Source organism: Aquarana catesbeiana, linkage group LG04 (genome assembly GCF_042186555.1).
Source record: "Aquarana catesbeiana isolate 2022-GZ linkage group LG04, ASM4218655v1, whole genome shotgun sequence".
Lineage (NCBI taxonomy): Eukaryota > Metazoa > Chordata > Amphibia > Anura > Ranidae > Aquarana > Aquarana catesbeiana.
In genome coordinates this window covers 667493082-667513838 of record NC_133327.1, presented here as the reverse complement: position 1 = coordinate 667513838, position 20757 = coordinate 667493082, and the positions used below count along the sequence as shown (strand labels likewise).

Here is a 20757-nt window from a genome sequence, read left to right as displayed (position 1 = left end):
AAGGAAGTGCCTCGGTAAGTCAGGGATATCCACCCCAATTCCATCAGAAATATACTTACTGACCATAGCCCAAAAGGGATTTAGTATGGGACAATCCCACCATATGTGGAGAAGCGTTCCTCTCTGTCTGCAACCCCTCCAGCACGAATCCAAAGTAGATGGATAGATCCTAGACAGGGTCACTGGTGAAAACCTCCACTGTAAAAGTATTTTATAATTATTCTCTTGAGTCTTTGACTCCACTGAGCTTGAGTGTGTTAGGTGATATAGGTGGTTCAATTGTTCATTAGTAAACTCACACTGGAGGTCTCTTTCCCACTCTCTGATGTAAATTGTGTTAGGGCTAGGCATGGCTGCTTCTAATAACATGCAAAGATCATTTGTCGCAGAGGTTCTTGATTGGCCCAAAGGCTTTCAAAATCTGTAAGGGTATTTCTTAACTGACCCATGATGCTGCAACATGACAAAGCTAGCAAGCTGGTGGTGTCTCCAAAAATCAAAGGGGAAACTGCCATAATGCTCCCTAAGGGTAGTAAGCGGAACCAAGATGTGTCCCTGCACAAAGCGCATTAAGTTGTAGATGCCGTCCCCCACCCATGTACCAGGAGAGGACAGCTTCTCTCCGGGGGGGGAACCAGGGGAAGCCCCCCACCGGGGCCAATGGCGAATTTGGGGGGGCCAGGGCAAAGGCCTTGTTCATTCTATCCCAAGCCTTTAGGGTGTGTGCAGTCAACGGGGATACCCACTCCGAAAGGCCCCTGGCCTCCTTTGGAACCCAGGGAGCATATGCCAAGTTTCGACCCAATGACCTTTTCCATCTGCACCCACAGTTTAGAGCTTGTGTGAAACCTCCAGTTGAGAATACGTTGTAGCGCAATTGCCTGATAGTATTGGGAGATGTTAGGAAGGCCCAGACCCCCATTTCGCTTAGACCACTGGAGCATCGCCACGGCTAATCGTGGTCTCTTACCTTTCCATACGAACCAAATGAAAAGACAGCAAAGCTCCTTAAAGAAGTGTGAGGGTAGAGGGACAGGCACCATCTGCAGGAGAAACACACGGGCAAGATTGTCCTTTTAATGATGTTCGTGCGGCCCGTCCACGTACAGGTCTCCTTATCCCATGACTTTAGATCTATACTGATTTTTTTAAGTAGAGGTATATAGTTGTATGCGTATAGGGTATCTAGGTTGTCCGTGAGGTGTATGCCGAGGTATCATATAGAGGAAGATGCCCAGATAAAAGGGGATGACCCTTTCAGGGCAGAGGCCATCGCTGGAGGGACAGTAATGGGCAGAATTTCTGATTTGGTGTAATTAATTCAGAAGTTGGAGACTTGGCTGTAGGCTGATAGTTCCTCCAGTAGGTTAGGCAGTGAGACAGTGGTGTTCACCATGTGGAAAAGAACATCGTCCATGTAAGCAGAGAGCTTATGTTCCATGGGGCCTACAGGGACCCCTCTGATGTTCGGATTTGACCTTATTTTCCGCAGCAAGGGCTCCAGGACCAGGGCAAATAATAGGGGTGAGAGTGGACACCCCTGTCTCGTGCCATTCCGAGTAGGGAACACTGACGATAGACCACCATTCACCTTTACCTGTGCCGCGGGGGACGTGTAAAGTGCCATAATCCATCGCAACATATGCGGGCATAAGCCTAGCCTCACCAGCACAGTCCTAAGGAAATCCCAATCCACATGGTCAAATGCCTTCTCTGCGTCAGTTGAAAGAATTTAATAGGGAGGCAGATGATCATGTGTGCGGGCCCAATGAATGAGCTGGAGAGCTCTGATGGAGTTGTCTCTTGCCTCCCGCCCATCTGATTAGGGTGGACTATCCCATGGAGGAGGTGTTTAAGACGATTGGCCAGAATCTTAGCAAATAGCTTAAGGTCCGTGTTTAATAAAGAAATCGTCCGGTAATGCTGTGGGAGGCTATGATCCTTCCCTTCTTTTGGTAGGACTGAGATGTAAGCTAGCGAGGCCCCCAGCGGCAAGCGCTCAGTAGTAGCCAGCGAGTTGAAAAACGTACACATAGGGGGTCTGCAGTTGTGTGAAAAACTTTAAGTAGTAGGCCTTCGTGTACCCGTCTGGGCTGGGGCTCTTTCCGTTAGGGAGGGAGCGAACCGTAGCCAGCAGCTCGGTGGGAGTTATAGGAAGTTTCAAATCCATCTGATGCTCAGAGGAAAGATAGGCCTCGATGCGTGCTTGCTTCTGTGCGGTGTCTGTTGGGGAGGCGTTTGAGTCTAGGTCATATAGGGCCGCATAATAGTCACAAAACATTTGATGCAATTTTTGAGGTGTACTGGACCAGTTCACCGGAGGAGGAGTGTAGTTTATGAACATGACGACATGCGATTTTTTTTCCTAAGTGCCCGAGCCAACATCCTCCCACATTTGTTACCGTACTCGTAGTACTTGTGTGCCACATATCGCAACTGCCATCTAATTCGGCGATCCAAGATTGTGCGTGTCTGTTAAGTGTCATAGCTCCTCTGGGTCCCCCGTATGCTTATGACCCAGTTCGGCTTGTTGCAGGGCCCGAGAACCCGCTGAAAATCTGCCTGCCTCTCCTTTAGCTTGGAGCCCCAAGCAATGAAGGATCCTCGCACTTCCACCTTGTGGCCTTCCCACAATATCCCGTCGGTGATCTCCCCATTAGCGTTTTCAGTAAAGTAGTTGGTTAAAGTCTCCTCTATCCCTGTCACTACCCTGAGATCATCCAACAGGTTTTCATTAAGCTTCCAATGCCAGGCCCTGGCCGACTGATGAGGCAATGAAAGCATGAGGGTCACTGGGGCATGGTCAGAGATGGTGATCTGTTCTATAGTGGAGTCCACCAGCAGGTTCATGGTAGTTCGGTCTGTCAGCAGTAGGTCGATTCTTATGTATACCCTGTGAACCTTGAAATAGTAATTATAGTCCCTTTCCGAGGCATGCAGGGCCCTCCAGCAGTCAACCAATGCGTGACGCTGAAGGGACCTGCGAAAGTGTCTCAGGAAAGCATAAGAATGCGTTGAGCGGTTTGCCGAGGTATCCAAGGTAGGGTCTGGACTGTTGTTAAAATCCCCGCCCAGGACCAGTTTAACGTCCCTAAAGTCAGACAATCTGTCTAAAATCGGTCAAAAGTAGGCACTTTTAGGAAGTCCAGGTGGAGAAGGTGGACAAGGGGTCTCTTACGGCTGTGAGGGCTCTGGGAAAATTCAAGAGAATTCAAGGAGAACACAGTTCTTCAGTCTGGATTCCAGAGGCCTTTCAATCGGTGGCGGCCTGTGAGGTACCTTGTGAAGAACGTTTATGGCCTCTGGAGCATCGTTTAGATCGTGCCTGGAACCAGGATTGTGCTGCCGATGGGGAAGGTACATCCGTGGAGTGGTGCCAATCCTGTGAAATCCACAGGCTCTAAGCCCAGATGAGAGAGGAGGTGGGGGAGGTCATCCTTAGTGCGTAACGTCGCAGACTTACCGTCTTTTGTAGCTTGGAGGTGAAATGGGAATCCCCAGCGATAAGCTGCGCCCCCCGCCCTCATAGGGAGAGGGTGAAGAGCTCTGCGTTGCATCAGTGTGTGGCGAGAAAAATGCTATAAGAAGAACAGGCTAGCCCGATCAAAATGAGGGCATTTACGCATGCGTTGCATGATTTGTTCCTTGACCGTAAACTTGTGCAGTTTTACAAATGTATGTCTATAGGATTCGCAAGCATCCTGTGAAGGCGGTTTGAGGGCCCTGTGTGCGCTATCAATTTCAACTGGTGCAGTAGGGGGCAAACCCAGAATCTCCCTGAATATATCTTGTAGTGTAGGGATAATGTCCTTGGCAGTAGTTGCCTTGGGCAGCCCATGAATATATTAGAGCGGCGACTACGGTTTTCATAATTGTCCAGCTGGCATACCAGGGCCTCAATCTGTTAATCCTGCGACACACACTTGTCTTTCTAACCTGGGTAATGACAGGAAGAGAATTCTCAAATCTTTGTTCCAGAGTCTCTAGTCTGTTGCCCAGCTGAGAGGTATCTGTTTTCAGCTGCTCTATTTCCTGTGTCAAGGCCTTCTCCACCCTACAGGCGAAGTGCTCCAGGTCCTCCCTGGTAGGGAGAGACCATATGTGTTGCCTCAAATCCCTGTCTCGTTGCAGCTCTGAGACATCAGAGCGCTGGTCTTGGGAGGCGAAGGAGCCAGAGGACTCTGAAGGGGCTGCATCGCACATCAACTTCGGCGATGGGATAGGGGAGACTGCCGGCTGCAGAGAGGAGTGGGCCGCGGGAGGAGTGTCTTTACCTCTGCCGCGGCCGGCGCCATCTTGGAAGCTCCACCACACGGCTGTTTTCCGTCTGTAAAGAAGGAGTTTATGGAGCCTGGACGGTCCTTGCTGAGTTCCGTGGCTGCGAGTATGCCCTGCGGCGTTGAGACATCCCTCGGTGTGCCCGAAAACGGCCGTGTAAGCCCCGGTATATGCTAATAAAGCGGCGTTCTGTGAGGAGCTGTGGAGCTATGCTGCCTCACTCAGTCATGTCCAAGCCACGCCCCCCTGATTTTCTGTTTCCATGTTTACTCTTTTTAAATCTTAATCCCCCAAACTACCCAAATGACCCTGATCAAAAGTTTACATACCCTGGTGATTTTGGCCTGATAACATGCACACAAGTTGACACACAGGGGTTTGAATGGCTATTAAAGGTAAACATCATTACCTGTGATCTGTTTGCTTGTAATTAGTGTGTGTGTATAAAAGGTCAGTGAGTTTCCGGACTGCTGACAGACCCTTGCATCTTTCATCCAGTGCTGCACTGAAGTTTCTGTATTCTGGGTCATGGGGAAAGCAAAAGAATTGTCAAAGGATCTGCGGGAAAAGGTAGTTGAACTGTATAAAACAGGAAAGGGATATACAAAGATATCCAAGGAATTGAGAATGCCAATCAGCAGTATTCAAACTCTAATGAAGAAGTGGAAAATGAGGGGTTCTGTTGAAACAAACCACGGTCAGGTAGACCAACTAAGATTTCAGCCACAAATGCCATGAAAATGGTTAGGGATGCAAATAAAAACACACAAATAACTTCAGGTGAAATACAGGACTCTCTGAAAACATGGTGTGGCTGTTTCAAGATGCACAATAAGGAGGCACTATCGAGTCACCAAAAGAAAGCCATTACTACGCAAATGCCACAAAGTATCCCGCTTACAATACGCCAAACAGCACAGAGACAAGCCTCAAACCTTCTGGCACAAAGTCATTTGGAGTGATGAGACCAAAATTTAGCTTTTTTGGCCACAACCATAAACGCTTCATTTTGAGAGGAGTCAGCAAGGCCTATGATGAAAGGTACACCATTCCTACTGTGAAACACGGAGGTGGATCGCTGATGTTTTGGGGACGTGTGAGCTACAGGAAATTTGGTCAAAATCGATGGCAAGATGAATGCAGTATGTTATAAAATACTGGAGGAACATTTGCATTCATCAGCCAGGAAGCTGAGCATGGGACGTACTTGGACATTCCAACATGACAATGATCCAAAACACAAGGCTAAGGCGAGCTGCCATTGGCTACAGCAGAATAAAGGGAAGGTTCCAGAGTGGTCATCTCAGTCTCCTGACCTCAATATCATTGAGCCACTCTGGGGAGATCTCAAACGTGGCGTTCATGCAAGACAGCCCAAGAATTTACAGGAACTGGAGTCGTTTTGCCAAGTGGAATGGGCAGATTTACCATCTGAGAAGATAAAGGGCCTCATCCACAAATACCACAGACTGCCGTTCTGTCTGTCTTGGAGATGATAGGTGGGTCCTAGCGGACACCGGATCTGCTGGACCCGCTGATTGGCTCCCGCTGTGTCCAATCACAGTGGAAGCGTATCACCAAGAGTGCGTATGCATACCCCAGACCCAGAAGAAGAAATTACGTACAGGTACGTGATTTTGCGCTTAAGGGCCGCCCTGCCGCAGTATATGTATGTGGGTCAGCATGGTAATTGATTTTTAAGTTCAGAATACCACAGTGATGAACGTAATGCATACATGGTAAATCTAGTTAATTCGTGTAATCAATCCTTTGTTGAATTAAAAAAAAATTAGAAAAATTAGAAAAAAAAATAATACAAATGTAAAGTCTGATCAATTTGTAAATTGTAAGTAAGCAATGTAATTCTCCCATTTGGTTCCTTTGTTCTGTTCTGTCAGGAACGTACAGACCTCATCCAACTTCTTCTGGAAAGTGGCGTAGACAAGGAGTGCGAAGACGACTTTGGCATTAGACCCGTGTTCATTGCGGCACAGTATGGAAAAGATAAAAGTTTAAATCTACTTTTATCTCATGGTGAGTGATGGCTTTTGAGAAAACAATATAATGACCTTTATACCAAATCTGTATCTGCGGAAGGCTCAGTATTCTGTATACAGTGGTACTTTGGATTACGAGCATAATTTGTTCCAGAAGAATGCTTGTAATCCAAATCACTCATATATCAAAGCAAGTTTCCCCATAGGAGTCAATAGAAACTCAGATAATTCGCTCCATGGTGACTATTGTATGCAGTACCGCATGTGGCCAGAGGTGGGGGGGCATCAGAGACACTCAGGGACCGCCGAAACCAATCGGATGCATTCGGAGACACTCGGAGAGGCTCGGGAATGGAGTGTTTTCGAGTGTCTCTAAGCAGCTCCAAATGCAGCCGAGCGGCTCTGCTTGTCACCGTTGCCCCTACACCTCTGGCCAAATGTATTGCACACCCCATTGGCTTGAATCCTGCTCATCTTGCGAGACAACACTCGCAGACCGGGTCAGGATTTTTAAAAGATAATAGCTCGTATTGCAAAACGCTCATAAACCGCGTTACTCGCATTCCAAGGTATTACTGTAGTCTTATAGTCCTTTATACATTTCTGTTCAGTGTGCCTACCCGGCACATGCTTCCTAGAGTTCACATAAATGTGCGTTTTGTACTCAAAGCGGTCGTAAACCATTGAAAAAACGAAACAAAAAAAAACAACCTGCAAAACAATAGCATAATGTGCTAGTGTGCATCGCATACTAGCACATTATGAAATACTGACCTTAGAATGAAGCTCCCTCAGTGGCCGACACCTGGTCACCACTGAGGGGGCTGACATGTTCTCCCAGCGTTTGTTCCGGGTTCGCCAAAGCTACGATGACCTCACTCCCGTGCATGCCCTCCGTTCCGGCAAGGAGCTCTGAAGTTCTGCCACAATACGCATGCAGGGGGAAAATCTCCTGAATCGTACAGGTTTAGGAGATATTCATTTTACCTACAGGTAAGCCTTATTTACAGGCTTACCTGTAGGTAAAAATCGCCAAGTGGGGTATACAACCGCTTTAGTTTGGGATTTCAAAATAACAAACAATTATTTTTACCTAGGTGGATGCTGCATCTGTCCTCCGCCGCCTCTAAGACTGAGAACTGAGCGATCATAGGCCGCTGATTGCTCAGTTCTTGGTCTTTGGTGAGCAGAGAGCCATGACTGTCAGTCACCGCTCTCTGCTCTGCCCATCCAGGGCTCACTAGAGTGCCAAGCTCTGGCAGGGGTGGTAACGGCTGGCTCAGGCTCTCAGCGGCTCATCGACATTAAAGTTCGGATCCCTCCAGAGCCTGGACCGGTTGAGTGACGTTAGCCGACAGCGGACTTTACCCCACTGTTGGCTGAATTTGGGTCACAGAAGTGCAGAACTAAGTGCCCTCCTATGAACTACAGGCATAGGTGCGCGCAGCCTATTGCATTAGGGTGTGCACCCCAAATCTCAAACACACATGAACGCCACCTGCTGTCACAGAAAGGAGGCTCTGGTGGTGGGAGACAGTTGATAGGGAGCATATTACGTTACGCCCTAAAAACAGGTGTAACGTGTTCCTAATGTTGAACCTAGCCTTTAATATAATGAGGGCATTTACACTGGTCACTGGCACCCTCAGTCAGCGCAGCCCCCCCCGAGGATGCCCACACTGGACCACCAGGGATGCCCACCACAGTGCCCACAATGGATGCCAATCAGTGCCCACAATGGGCATCTCTGATTGGCAGGCATTATTGTTTGGCACTGATTGGCGTACATCGGTGCCACCCATCAGTGCCCATCCGTGCCACCTATCAGTGCCCATCTATGTCGCCTATCAGTGCACATCTATGCCGCCTATCAGTGCCCATCTGTCCTGCCTTTCAGTACCCATCAGTGGCACCTATGTGTACCCATCAGTGCTGTATATCAGTGCCCCATCAGTGCCGCATATTAGTGGCCATCATGAATGAATGAGTGACTTGTATAGCGCTACCTATGCGAACTGAATCGCCTCAGGGCGCTTTTTGCCACTGGTGTCCATCTGCGGTATAGCGCGGTCCTTGCCCCATGGGGTCCCGACACGCTTACAAACACATACAACATACACATATTTGGCCAATTTTTTCGACAGGATCTAATTAATCTAACAGCATGTCTTTGGAATGTGGGAGGAACACGGAGTACCCGGAGGAAACCCACGCAGGCACAGGGAGAACATGCAAACTCCAGACAGATGGTGTCGTGGTCGGGATTTGCTGCTAGGTGAGAGTGCTAGCCACTACACCACTGTGCTGCCCTTCATCATCATTGCCGCCTTATCAGTGCCTGTCAGTGCAGCCCCATCAGTGAAGGAGAAAATGTACTTATTTACAAAGTTTTGTAACAGAAACAAAAAAAAAACTTTTTTTAAAAAAATTTTCGGTCTTTTTTTTTATTTGTTTAGCAGAAAATAAAAATCCCAGAGGTGATCAAATACCACCAAAAGAAAGCTCTATTTGTGGGAACAAAATGATAAAAATTTAGTTTGGGTGCAGTGTAGCATGACTGGGCAATTGTCATTTAAAGTGTGACAGCGCTGAAAGCTGAAAATTGGTCTGGGCAGTAAGGTGTATAAGTGCCTGGTATTGAAGTGTTTAACATACTGTCACCAGTGCAGTACAGCATTATCATATAATAGGTGTGGCAGTGATCAGGGACACTGACTGGTGACCGTATGAAAAAAAAAAAAAAAGGTTAAAGTGGAGTTACACCCACTTTTACAAGGTGGTCTTAAACTAAAGACCACCCCTCCTCTTTGGATAGCTATATATATATATATTTTTTTTTTTTTTTTCCCTACCTTTTTAGAAGTACAAAGTGTACTTCCGTCCTAGCCCGGCCGTGGCAAAGTACGTCATGTCCTCTTCGGTGGTGAGCCCTCTTCCTTCTCCCCCGCTGCCTTCTGGGACTTGTGTGTGTCCTGGAAGATGAGGTGGCCATTCACAAAGCGCCGTGCGACTCGCGCATGCGCAGTAGGAAACCGGCTGTGAAGCCTGAAGGCTCCACTGCCAGTTTCCCTTAGTTGTAATGGCGGCGCCGGCACCTGAGCCGGTGGACGAATCGGCCTCGGGGGGGGGGCGACATCGTGGGCTCCCTGGACAAGTAAGTGTCCTTGTTAAAAGTCAGCAGCTACAGTACTTGTAGCTGCTGACTTTTAGAAAAAAACTTTTTTGCAGCTGGAACTAAGTTTTAATATTTTTTTATTTATTATTACTTTTTTTTTTTACGCCTTTTTTTTTCCTTTTTTTTTTTTTTAGAACACTGTGACCAGAGCAATATAATGTTACCATAGTAAGATTGTACTACTCTGGGGAAGTGATTTTTTTTTTTTAAACATTGTTTGCATAAAGCAATGCATTACATTGCTATAAGCAAAGCATTTTACTGAATGAAACCAATTTATTCAGTCTGTTTTGTTTTGATTAGCTGTGATTGGCCAGAGCTAATCACATGGTACAGATGGGCTTTGATTGGCACTGTCTGTACCATGTGATCACCCTGACCATTCACAAATAGCAACATAGTTGTATTGGATGGATGGCATGAAAGGAAGGCCATCCACTGCTTACAACTGTCATGTGACCTGCTGTGATTTGGTCATGGCGGTCACACGATACCGGCAGCGAACTGGCCCACGGGACACAGCCGGTAACAGATTGCTCGGCCCCGCGATCAGCGCATCCTGACAGGAAGTCTTATAACGCAGAGTCAGGATAACCGAACCACCGCCTTCAATTTGCTATTGGCCGGGCAGGAAGGTGTTAAAGTGTATTTCCATTTTTGCAGCCAAATTGGGACAAAACTTACTTCATATTTGTTACATGTTCCTATTAGCATAGCAGAGCCAAAAAATAAACATTGCTGGTTACCTTTTAAGTGCTTTTTTAATTGCTTAAAAATCCTAACAATCTCAGCTTCCTTGTAATGTGTAGGGGGCTGTGGAGTAATGTTTAACATAATTACCCTTAATCTCTACCATGCTTGCAGTTGATTACCAGTTGTGCTTTCGACTTGAACACTGTCTGTCCTAACAAAGAGGATTAAAGTGGTTGTAAACCCTTCCATATACCCAGTCAGAGGCTGGCTTCTGGTGATGCACAGAAATTAAACAAATCCTCCTACATAATTTGTACCTGTTTATCTGCAGTCTTCTCTTCTCTTCATCTGTTCAAAGTGCAGATGGCAGAGGAAGGAAGCATCAGATAGAAATGACACTCAGTGCTCTAGATTGAGACAAGTACACACTAAAGAGTTCTATGCTTTGTTCATATTTCATGTCTGAGGTTTACAACCACTTTAAGGATTTGGCTGTTTAGCTTCACCATTGTAAGGCAATGAGAGGAAATTCATCCTGCTCTGAGCTTTTCTGTTGGGACAGATTCACCCTGAACATGTTCAGAAATGCCTGCAGTCTGCTATGGGTGAAACATTTAGAAATTGGCCTCCTGCATTGTATGTTATTGAGAGATCACTCAGGCTTTGTGGGGACAAAGACACTGTGAGATTCTCTAGAAATGCTTACAATCGGCCATAACACCTTCTGCTCAATAACATTTAAAAGGTAAGAATTATACACTATATTTCCAAAAGTATTGGGACGCCTGCCTTCACACACACAACATGAACATTAATGACATCCCAGTCTTAGTCCGTAGGGTTCAATATTGAGTTGGCCCACCCTTTGCAGCTATAACAGCTTCAACTCTTCTGGGAAGGCTGTCCACAGGGTTTAGGAGTGTGTCTATGGGAATGTTTGACCATTCTTCCAGAAGCACATTTGTAGGTCGGGCACTGATGTGGGCGAGAAGACCTGTCTCACAGTCTGCGCTTTAATCATATAAATATGGATGAATGAATGTACTATATGAAACAGCAATTAACCCATCAAAGCAGCGCTATTGTCAGTCCTCAATGCTGACTGATAAAACAAAGTCTTTGTAAATGCAAGCAAAACACATGCAGGCAGGTAAATTCCAACAAAGACACAGCGGTTGGAGCTCGGTCTGGATTCCCTTATATGAATAGTAGATCTGATGGGTGCACCTTTCACCATCTATTGGGACACCTTGTGCTGCACACACCCCATAGGGGTTCAAACTCACCGGAGCCAAGAGGTTAACAAGCCTTGGATCAAATCCTCTCTCTGTTTACTCCCGAAGTCCTCCAGGGTTGATAATCAGATAACAGCAACAATGTCCACATGTAAAAAAGAGACCGCGAATAGTCCAGTACCGTTTTGATAATTTATTATAAGTCACAAATCAGAGAAAAAAAAAACTAATAAAGTAAATACACTGTAAAAATCAGTGGGCGCAGTTCCTTACAAAGGATAGCCTTCTAGCTTTCAGTTGGTTGGTAATAGTGGATAACTCAAACTGCTTCTCTCAAAGCACAAGGGTACTGGTTGCTGACTGGATGGATGATACACACTCACAGCTGATCAGTCCTTCATTCCACTAGTATACAACTACAAGCTTGGAGCGCACTGCGTGTCAGCCAGGCACAGCTGATCCGCACTTCCTCCCTCTCATGTCTGAAGCTTCAGGCTAAAAGCACACTGCGTCCTCGCGTGATAACGGATGCCGTGGTATCGTGCTCTGACTAGTTTCGTCAGGAAGACTTTTTCAAAGAGCATGACTACACGGCTTGTTGAACAAAATTTATCTGAAAACCAGGGGGTGGGGCACAACCAACACTCCGCCCTAATGAGTTAATACTTGGCAAGCACTAGGTCTGATTGGAAGGTGCGTCCCTATCTTAAACTGGGAACGTATCCATACTCCAACCAACCAAAAGCTGCAGGCTGCACATTTAAATGACACCGCAGTCTATTTATACCAGAATCTTGCATTACATCTGCAAACTCCCAATTCCTTATGAGAAACAGTGCCTATGTCCTGATTTAAAACTAAACATCTCCTCTTCCATATATTCCAGGTGCAACTGAAGAGAGAGAGTCGCTTAACCCCCAAACATTATTAAGCTATATGGATGTCGCAGTGTAGTGACCAAGTAATTAAAATACCCAAAGTTCCTCACCCGATATAATTATCATATTAAATCAGATAAGTTTATCACATTGCGACATAAAATTGACATAAAATTAACAAAAAAAAAAAAAAATGTTACATACAAAATCGCATATAATTTAATCATATAGTTACATAGTAACTGAAAAAAGACACAAGTCCATCAAGTCCAACCTATGTGTGTAATTATGTGTCAGTATTACATTACATATCCCTGTATGTTGCAGTCATTCAGGTGATTATCTAATAGTTTCTTGAAGCTATTGATGCTCCCCGCTGAGACCACCTCCTGTGGAAGGGAATTCCACATCCTTGCCGCTCTTACAGTAAAGAACCCGCTACGTAGTTTAAGGTTAAACCTCTTTTCTTCTAATTTTAATGAGTGGCCACGAGTCTTGTTAAACTCTCTTCTGCAAAAAAGTTTTATCCCTATTGTGGGGTCACCAGTACAGTATTTGTAAATTGAAATCATATCCCCTCTCAAGCGTCTCTTCTCCAGAGAGAATAAGTTCAGTGCTCGCAACCTTTCCTCATAACTAAGATCCTCCAGACCTTTTTATTAGCTTTGTTGCCCTTCTTTGTACTCGCTCCATTTCCAGTACGTCCTTCCTGAGGACTGGTGCCCAGAACTGGACAGCATACACAGGTGCGGCCAGACCAGAGTCTCGTAGAGCGGGAGAATTATCGTTTTATCTCTGGAGTTGATCCCCCTTTTTAATGCCAATATTCTGTTTGCTTTGTTAGCAGCAGCTTGGCATTGCATGCTATTGCTGAGCCTATCATCTACTAGGAGATGATAATCCATCCCAAAGGTGTTCTATCGGAATGAGGTCAGGACTCTGTGCAGACCAGTCAAGTTCCTCCACCCCAAACTCGCTCATCGATGTCTTTATGGACCTTGCTTTGTGCAGTGGTGCGCAGTCATGTTGGAACAGGAAGGAGCCATCCCCAAACTGTTCCCACAAAGTTGGGAGCATGAAATTGTCCAAAATGTTTTTGTATGCTGAGGCCTTAAGAGTTCCTTTCACTGAAACTAAGGGGCCAAGTCCAACCTCTGAAAAACAACCCTACGCCATAATCCCCCCTCCACCAAATGATTTGGACCAGTGCACAAAGCAAGGTCCATAAAGACATAGATGATTGAGTTTGCGGTGGAGGAATTTGACTGGCCTGCACAGAGTCCTCAACCCTACAGAACACCTTTGGGATGAATTAGAGCGGATATTGCGAGCCAGGCCTTCTTGCCCAACATCAGTGCCTGACCTCACAAATGCGCTTTTGGAAAAATGGTCAAACATTCCCATAGATACACTCCTGAAACTCGTGGACAGCCTTCCCAGAAGAGTTGAAGCTGTTATAGCTGCAAAGGGTGGGCCAACTCAATATTGAACCCTATGGACTAAGACGGAAAGATTGGTTCGTTCATCAGTCTACTGCTTCTCCATTCTGTCTACATATTATGCTTTCGGTGAGGTAGAAAGAAATCCTGGATGGCTGCACTCTGGGATAAGGACATCTTTATTTCAATAAAATTCAACAATACAGTCAATTGCAGAGACGTACAGGGTGGTAGACTGCTAACGCGTTTCACATCATTTGGATGCTTATTGGTAGCTTATTATTATTATTATGCTTTCAGCCCCACATCCATTCACTGTCCAAAGCTTACTGCCTCAACCTCTGCAACATCTCCAAGATGTGTCCCTTCCTAACCAATGACACCACAAAGCTTCTAATTCACTCCCTGGTCATCTCTCCCCTCGACTACTGCAACTCCCTCCTCATTGGCTTAACTTTACATAGGTTATCCCCCTCCAGTCCATCATAAATGCTGCTGCCAGACTCATCCACCTTACCAACCACTCATGTCTGCTACCCCTCTCTGCCAATCCCTGGCTTTTGCTCACCCAACAAATTAAATTCAAGATACTAACAGTAACTTACAAAGCCATCCACAGCTCTGACCCCCTACTACATCACTAACCTAGTCTCAAAATACCAACCTAATCGTTCTCTTCGTTCTTCCCAAGACCTCCTGCTCTAGTTCCCTTGTCTTCTCCTCCCATGCTCGCCTCCAGGACTTCTCCAGAGCCTCTCCCATCCTCTGAAACCCCCTACCCCAATCTATCCGACTATCTTCTACTCTGTCCACTTTTAGACGATCCCTGAAAACTCATCTCTTCAGAGAGGCCTATCTGGGCCCCCACCTAACAACTGTACATTTATTTTCTCAATCGGCTCATTTCCCACAGTTATTACCGTTTTATATCTCTTGTCCCTCCCTCTTAGATTGTAAGCTCTAATGAGCAGGGCCCTCTGATTCCTCCTGTATTAAAGTGTATTGTAACCGTACTGTCTGCCCTTATGTTGTAAAGCACTGTGTAAACTACTGGTGCTATATAAATCCTGTATAATAATAATAATAATGTCCTAGCCTTGAGTTCAGCTTTAAATAATCTGTATTAGTAAAGATATCTAATATATTTTGCTTCTCTTTTAGGGCCCTTTCACACTGGGGTGGCGTCAGCGATAAAGCGCCGCCAATGTAAGCGGCGCTTTACTGTTGGTATTCGCCCGCTAGCGGTCAGTTTTACCCCCTGCTAGCGGCCGAGAAATGGTTAAAAACCACCGCAAAGCGCCTCTGCAGAGGCGCTTTGCCGGCGGTAAAGCCGCGCTGTCCCATTGATTTCAATGGGCAGGAGCGGTGAAGGAGTGGTATACACTCCGCTCCTTCACCTCTCCGAAGATGCTGCTAGCAGGACTTTTTTTCCCGTCCTGCTAGCGCACCGCTCCAGTGTGAAAGCCCTCGGGGCTTTCACACTGGAGACAAAGCAGTGGCACTTTCGGGTCGGTTTGCAGGCGCTGTTATTAGCGCAATAGCGCTTGCAAACCGCCCCAGTGTGAAAGGACCCTTAGTGTTATGTTGGGTGGGGACTTTGTGAGGGTTATCTACTAAAGGCAAATCCACTTGGAAGTGCAGTCGCTGTGAATATGAGGGGTAGATCTGAAATGAGGGGAAGCTCTGCTGATTTTATCATCCAATCATGTGCAAGCTAAAATGCTGTTTTTTATTTTCCTTGCATGTCCCCCTCGGATCTACAGCGGCTGTACTTCCAAGTGCAATTCCAAGTGCACTTGTAGTGCAAGGTGAATTTGCCTTTAGTAAATAACCCCCATTGTCTAGAAGTAGTCTGAGATGTTTCTGTAGCCAGACATAGCTCTGTAGAAAGTTCCCCCCACCATGAATATTTCAGGTTCTGTTATACATAATTAAAGAACTTCTTCCACGCAAATGGCTTGCTTGTTTTCACAGCTGCTAGCTACTTGTTCTATTTATTTTTTATGGCTTGCATTAAATACATAGAGTCGCCACCCTTCGTATTGTGTTTAAAGTTAAAAGGTTTATTCATATTATATATATATATATATATATAAACGTGTGGCTGCTCAGGACGTCAGTCAGTTGTGGGATGCTGTCTGTAGCCATCACTCATGCAAAAAACGTATAATATTGTCACATACGCAACTCTACGTGTCTTATAATATTGTCACATACATGATTGGAGGCCAAAGAGACAAGAGATCTTCCCTTGTGGTTATAGTCCAAACCCCCCCCTGGGAAGTGAGTGCAAGGCTTCAAAGAAATGCGGTGTCAAGAGAAAAATTTGCTGGTGAGCTGCTCTGGGAAATGTCTGACTGGTTAGTTCTCAGGTAGGTGGATGAGGACGTCAGCAGGAACACGAGGTACACCAGAGGTGGAATAAGTCAGGTTTCAGCAGTAGACACCCATAGAGGATGAGATGATAACAAGATGGTCAGGAGCCAGAGCCAAGGTCATACATGGGTGGTCAGGAGGATGAGACAGCAGAGTTGTCAGGAGCCAGGCTGGGGTCATGCATGGAGGGTCAGGAGAAACAAAGGCCTTAAATGGGCCGAGGTCACAACCAGGGGTCAAGCAGAAGGGGAAGTCCAGAGGCTGAGTTGATAACGTTTTGATGACACTTTAAATAGTTGAATCAGAAAAGGGCTGGGGACTCGGATGTTCTTGATTAAAAGTCCTTTATTGGGTTACATGGGTACAGGCTATGCTGACGCGTTTTGGCTAAGAAGCCTTCATCAAGGCATGAAGGTTTCTTAGCCAAAACGCGTCAGCTTAGCCTGTACCCATGTAACCCAATAAAGGACTTTTATTCAAGAGCATCCAAGTCGCCAGCCCTTTTCTGATTCAAGTACTGCATTTTGGGGCCTGAACGTCCTGGCTGGAGCACCGGATCACAGTTCATAGATCATCATATTCGCAGTGGAGCTGGGGTATCATTTTGCTACACTTTTTAAATAGGGCTTTGGGTGCTAGTTCTGTAATTGGTCGCCCATGCAAGCTTTTCCATTCAAGAGAGCGCTCCCTTGCAGGATACTGATGGAAGCACCTGGCCTGTGCATTGGCTCGGGTGCTCCACTGTTCCGGATGGCATGCTGACAAATCTGTATTTTTTCTTTTCTTCTTTTGACACCCACCATTTTAGTCCACCAGATAGGACCCTAGATGAAGGATAAACGTCATCAGATGTGCCAAATAGAGCACCAAGAACAGCTCAGTTGCCATTGTAGTTAAACTCCAGTTTAATTGAAGTAAAAAAAAAAAACCTCCAGCTCAAGAATGTACTGGACAGAGATCCCAAATTTTAAAATGACCTTGCACTAAAAAGGAATGTCCATTTATAGCATCAAGCCCTCCACCCCCCGTTACCAGATCGTAACTTATTGTAAACCATACTACCTGCTACTTGTGTTTTTCACCTGTATAAGATGTGCATCGATCATGTAGTGTCATGGTGTCATTTGTTGTCCAGTACACACAGCCTATAGTAGAGTAAATCTTCACATTCCTGTGTCACTTTATGTTCAAACATACTGTAAGGCATGCAGCATGGCATTGGACATGTTAATGCAGTGAGCTTTGTCTGTAGTGTGAGAACTGACACTTCCTGTGAAGAAACTACATATCCCACCATCCCTGGGTCCCTCAGTCTAATGCTCTGCAGGTGAGAGCTTCACAGTAATTAGATTTGACACAGATACAAACAAGCAGAGCACTGACAGAGAGATCACCTTACTGGAAGAGATGTGTTTTTTTTGTCACATTAGCACACATTTGTGGTGCAATACATAGGAAATTGTGAGGCATGAATTGGATGCTGTGTGACCCTGAACAAGAAGTTGCCTGTTCCCTTAGTGATTAGGAACAAGCTAGGTGAATAAATACATGAAAATAGGAGAATCAATCAGCCATGACACTACAAACTACAACCACAACATGTGAGCCCATCATTACAAGGAAAGGCAAAGAAACAACACAGGCAATATAACTACACTGATAAAACCAAAATATTTGAAAGTGTACAATGCCTTTAAAGGAGAAGTCCAGCCTGAGCTCGCTTGGCCGGGCTTCTCTTATGGATCACAGGAGTGTGCAATTCGTTATTCACTCCTGTGCCCCGTTTTTAGCAGAGAGCGGGCTGAAGTCCGCTTTCTGCTGATGTCACAGGAATCGGTCCAGGCACCGCGTCATCCCGATAATAAAGTCTGGCTCCGCCAGGTGCCTGGACTGATGCCCATTTCAGGCTGTCAGTGAGCCTCCCAGAATCTGGCCCCTGCGTGCTTCCTGCGGCACGCATCGGCCGTGCTCTGTGACCGCTGTGTCCTTTGGACACAGGTGATCACAGATCGGGGTAAAGGGATGATCACAGCGGCCCTTTACCATGTGATCAGTGGTGTCCAATCACAGCTGATCACATATAATCAGACTTATCAACAGTTTTTGTGAGGAAAGGACTGCCGATAACCAGCAAGCCTGTCAGCACACTGTTTACACTGATAATGGGGGCACTGATTATTAGTACAGCCCCATCAGTGCCCATCAGTGCAGCCTCATCAGTGGCCCCTCATCAGTGCCCATCAGTGCAGCCTCATCAGTGGCCCCTCATCAGTGCCCATCAGTGCAGCCTCATCAGCGCACATCAATGAAGAAGAAAAATTACTTCTTTGCAATTTTTTTAACAGAAACTAAGAAAAAACTTTTTATTTATTTTTTCTAAATTTGCAATCTTTTTCGTTTTTGTTTAGAAAAAATAAAAAACCCAATGGTGATTAAATACCACCAAAAGAAATCTCTATGTAAAAAAAAAAAGATAAAAAATGTACTGTATATACTCGAGTATAAGCCGACCCAAATATAAGCCGAGGCACCTCATTTTACCACAAAAAACTGTGAAAACTTATTGACTCAAGTATAAGCCTAGGGTGAGAAATGTGCAGCTACTGTAAAGTGGAAAAGAGGGTCAACAATGCCCATCTGCAGCCTCACTGTGCCCATTTTTGCAGCCTCACTGTGCTCATCTGCATGCCTCACTGTGCCCATTTGCAGCCTCACTGTGCCCATTTGCAGCCTCACTGTGCCCATTTGCAGCCTCACTGTGCCCATCTGCATGCCTCACTGTGCTTATATACATGCCTCACTGTGTCCATCTGCAGCCTCATGTAGCTGATCTCCAAAACATTGGCGCTGTGACATGCAGTCTAGTCGGCAGCCGTCCAGTGTAACAAAGCCCCGCCTCCTCCTCGTCCTCGTCCGTGATGGAACACTGATTAATTTTCCCAGCTGTGAGTCAGTGTTCCGCCTATCACGGATGAGGAGAAGGCGGGGCTTTGTTACACTGGACGGCCGCCGACTAGACTGCACGTCACAGCGCCGGGAGATCAGGCGCATAAGGGTGCAGATGGGCACAGTGAGGCAGGGAGACTCAAGTATAAGCCGAGGGGGGCTTTTTCAGCACAAAAAAATGTGCTGAAAAACTCGGCTTATACTCGAGAATATACGGTATTTGGGTACAGTGTTGCTTGACTGCGAAGTTGTGTGAGAGCGCTGAAAGCTGAAAATTGGCCTGAGCAGGAAGAGGGTGAAAGTGCCCCCCCGGTATTGAAGTGGTTAATGTCTATTCTTTACAGGGAGATCTTTTCTACATTTTCATTTTGCAGCAGTTTTGCCATAAGGAAATAAAAGCAGGTTTTCAGACTTTTTGCAGGGTTTGTTTACCAGATGGCGTTAGCTTACTGAATGAGATCACCTGTTGCCTGGAATGGCTTTTTAAGATCCATCCATGCAGTGTTTTGCTTTCACTGTATATGTATTTCATGCATATTTTATGTTAAGGTGTTGGAAATCATATAACCACAATGGTTTATGGTTTATGGTTACAGGTGGCACCATTAGCGCGCTAAATGAAAATCCTTTTTGTCGGCTTGTGTGCTCATTTGCATAAATACATATTCATGTGAACACCCATTTACAAAATATATATTGTATGATTAGAATTGTGCTGAATGTTGTGTGTATTCCCCCGTCTACTCCTTCCCAATAAACCATTCCCAAGGCAAGTTAATACTTTCAATTTATGGATTAGCCAGATCTCCCCATGCAATATATTGCTCATACATGAAGTCATATTTCACTGTCATGCTCCTTTTAAAGCTCCATTTATGAGCATGAGTTATAGCACTGTCATGTGTAAAACTTATTATCCCCGAATAAAGATTAAAACGGAACCATAAGGACGCTGAATTGTTTTGAATTTCGTCCGCACAGAAGCCATGTTTCCCATTCCTGGGAAAAACTCCCATTTCTCTAAACCAGCTGGCCTGTATAATTAACAATTGGGCACTATGTGGAGGGCACGCCGCCCTGCGCGCCCGCCAAACCTCTGTTCTTCATAAACACTTTGGCAATTTGTGCACGAGTGAACATTCGCGGTCTTATTCTGTTGACACAAAGAATCGCTATGTATTTTATTGATCAGCATTGTTGAAACGACATGGCTGCCATCCAGGTGCACATCATCATTATTCCTGGGCTCAAAGCAAACGGAGATAAGGCTGAGAGGCTGGAAATGAATCTAGATTAGGGGGCTTATTTGCTAAGTGGGATATTTGCATACAAATAGAATATCAAAATGGCATCAGAATTTGCAGATTGTTTGCGCTCACTCTTCCTTTGAACTGGAATATTGTGCACTATACTGTAGGCGTAGCTATGTTTGGTGTGATTTTTAGCTAGCTGTGTGTCCGATAGGAAGGACACTTTATTGGTAGTAAGGTGGAACCGGTTTTGAAGCTGTGAGATTTTGAAGTAAACTAATATAAATATGTATGCATCGGGGCTGTAGATATTTTTTTGGGGGGGTCCAGTCTTCGGAAGATGATGAGCCAGTGTACTGTGCACACCATGGAGAATTGTGGTGTAGCAAAACTAATAGAGGGACAGTAGTAGGGGCATTTGCTTGAGTGTCAGGGCATGGATTTGAACCTGGAACCTCTGCTGCGTTAGGCATTGTCTCTTCCTGTTAAG

At 45.7% G+C, this 20757-nt stretch overlaps 1 protein-coding gene across 2 annotated transcripts in view; it reads left to right on the top strand.

Moving 5' to 3' along the window:
- The window catches only part of ASB3 (ankyrin repeat and SOCS box containing 3), a 248972-nt gene that overhangs the window by 78118 nt on the left and 150097 nt on the right, over positions 1-20757 (top strand). For both annotated transcript variants that reach the window (XM_073628560.1, XM_073628559.1), the window contains exon 5: positions 6177-6312. In XM_073628560.1, the coding sequence (XP_073484661.1) occupies positions 6177-6312 (136 nt within the window). The remainder of the gene's footprint in view (positions 1-6176; positions 6313-20757) is intronic.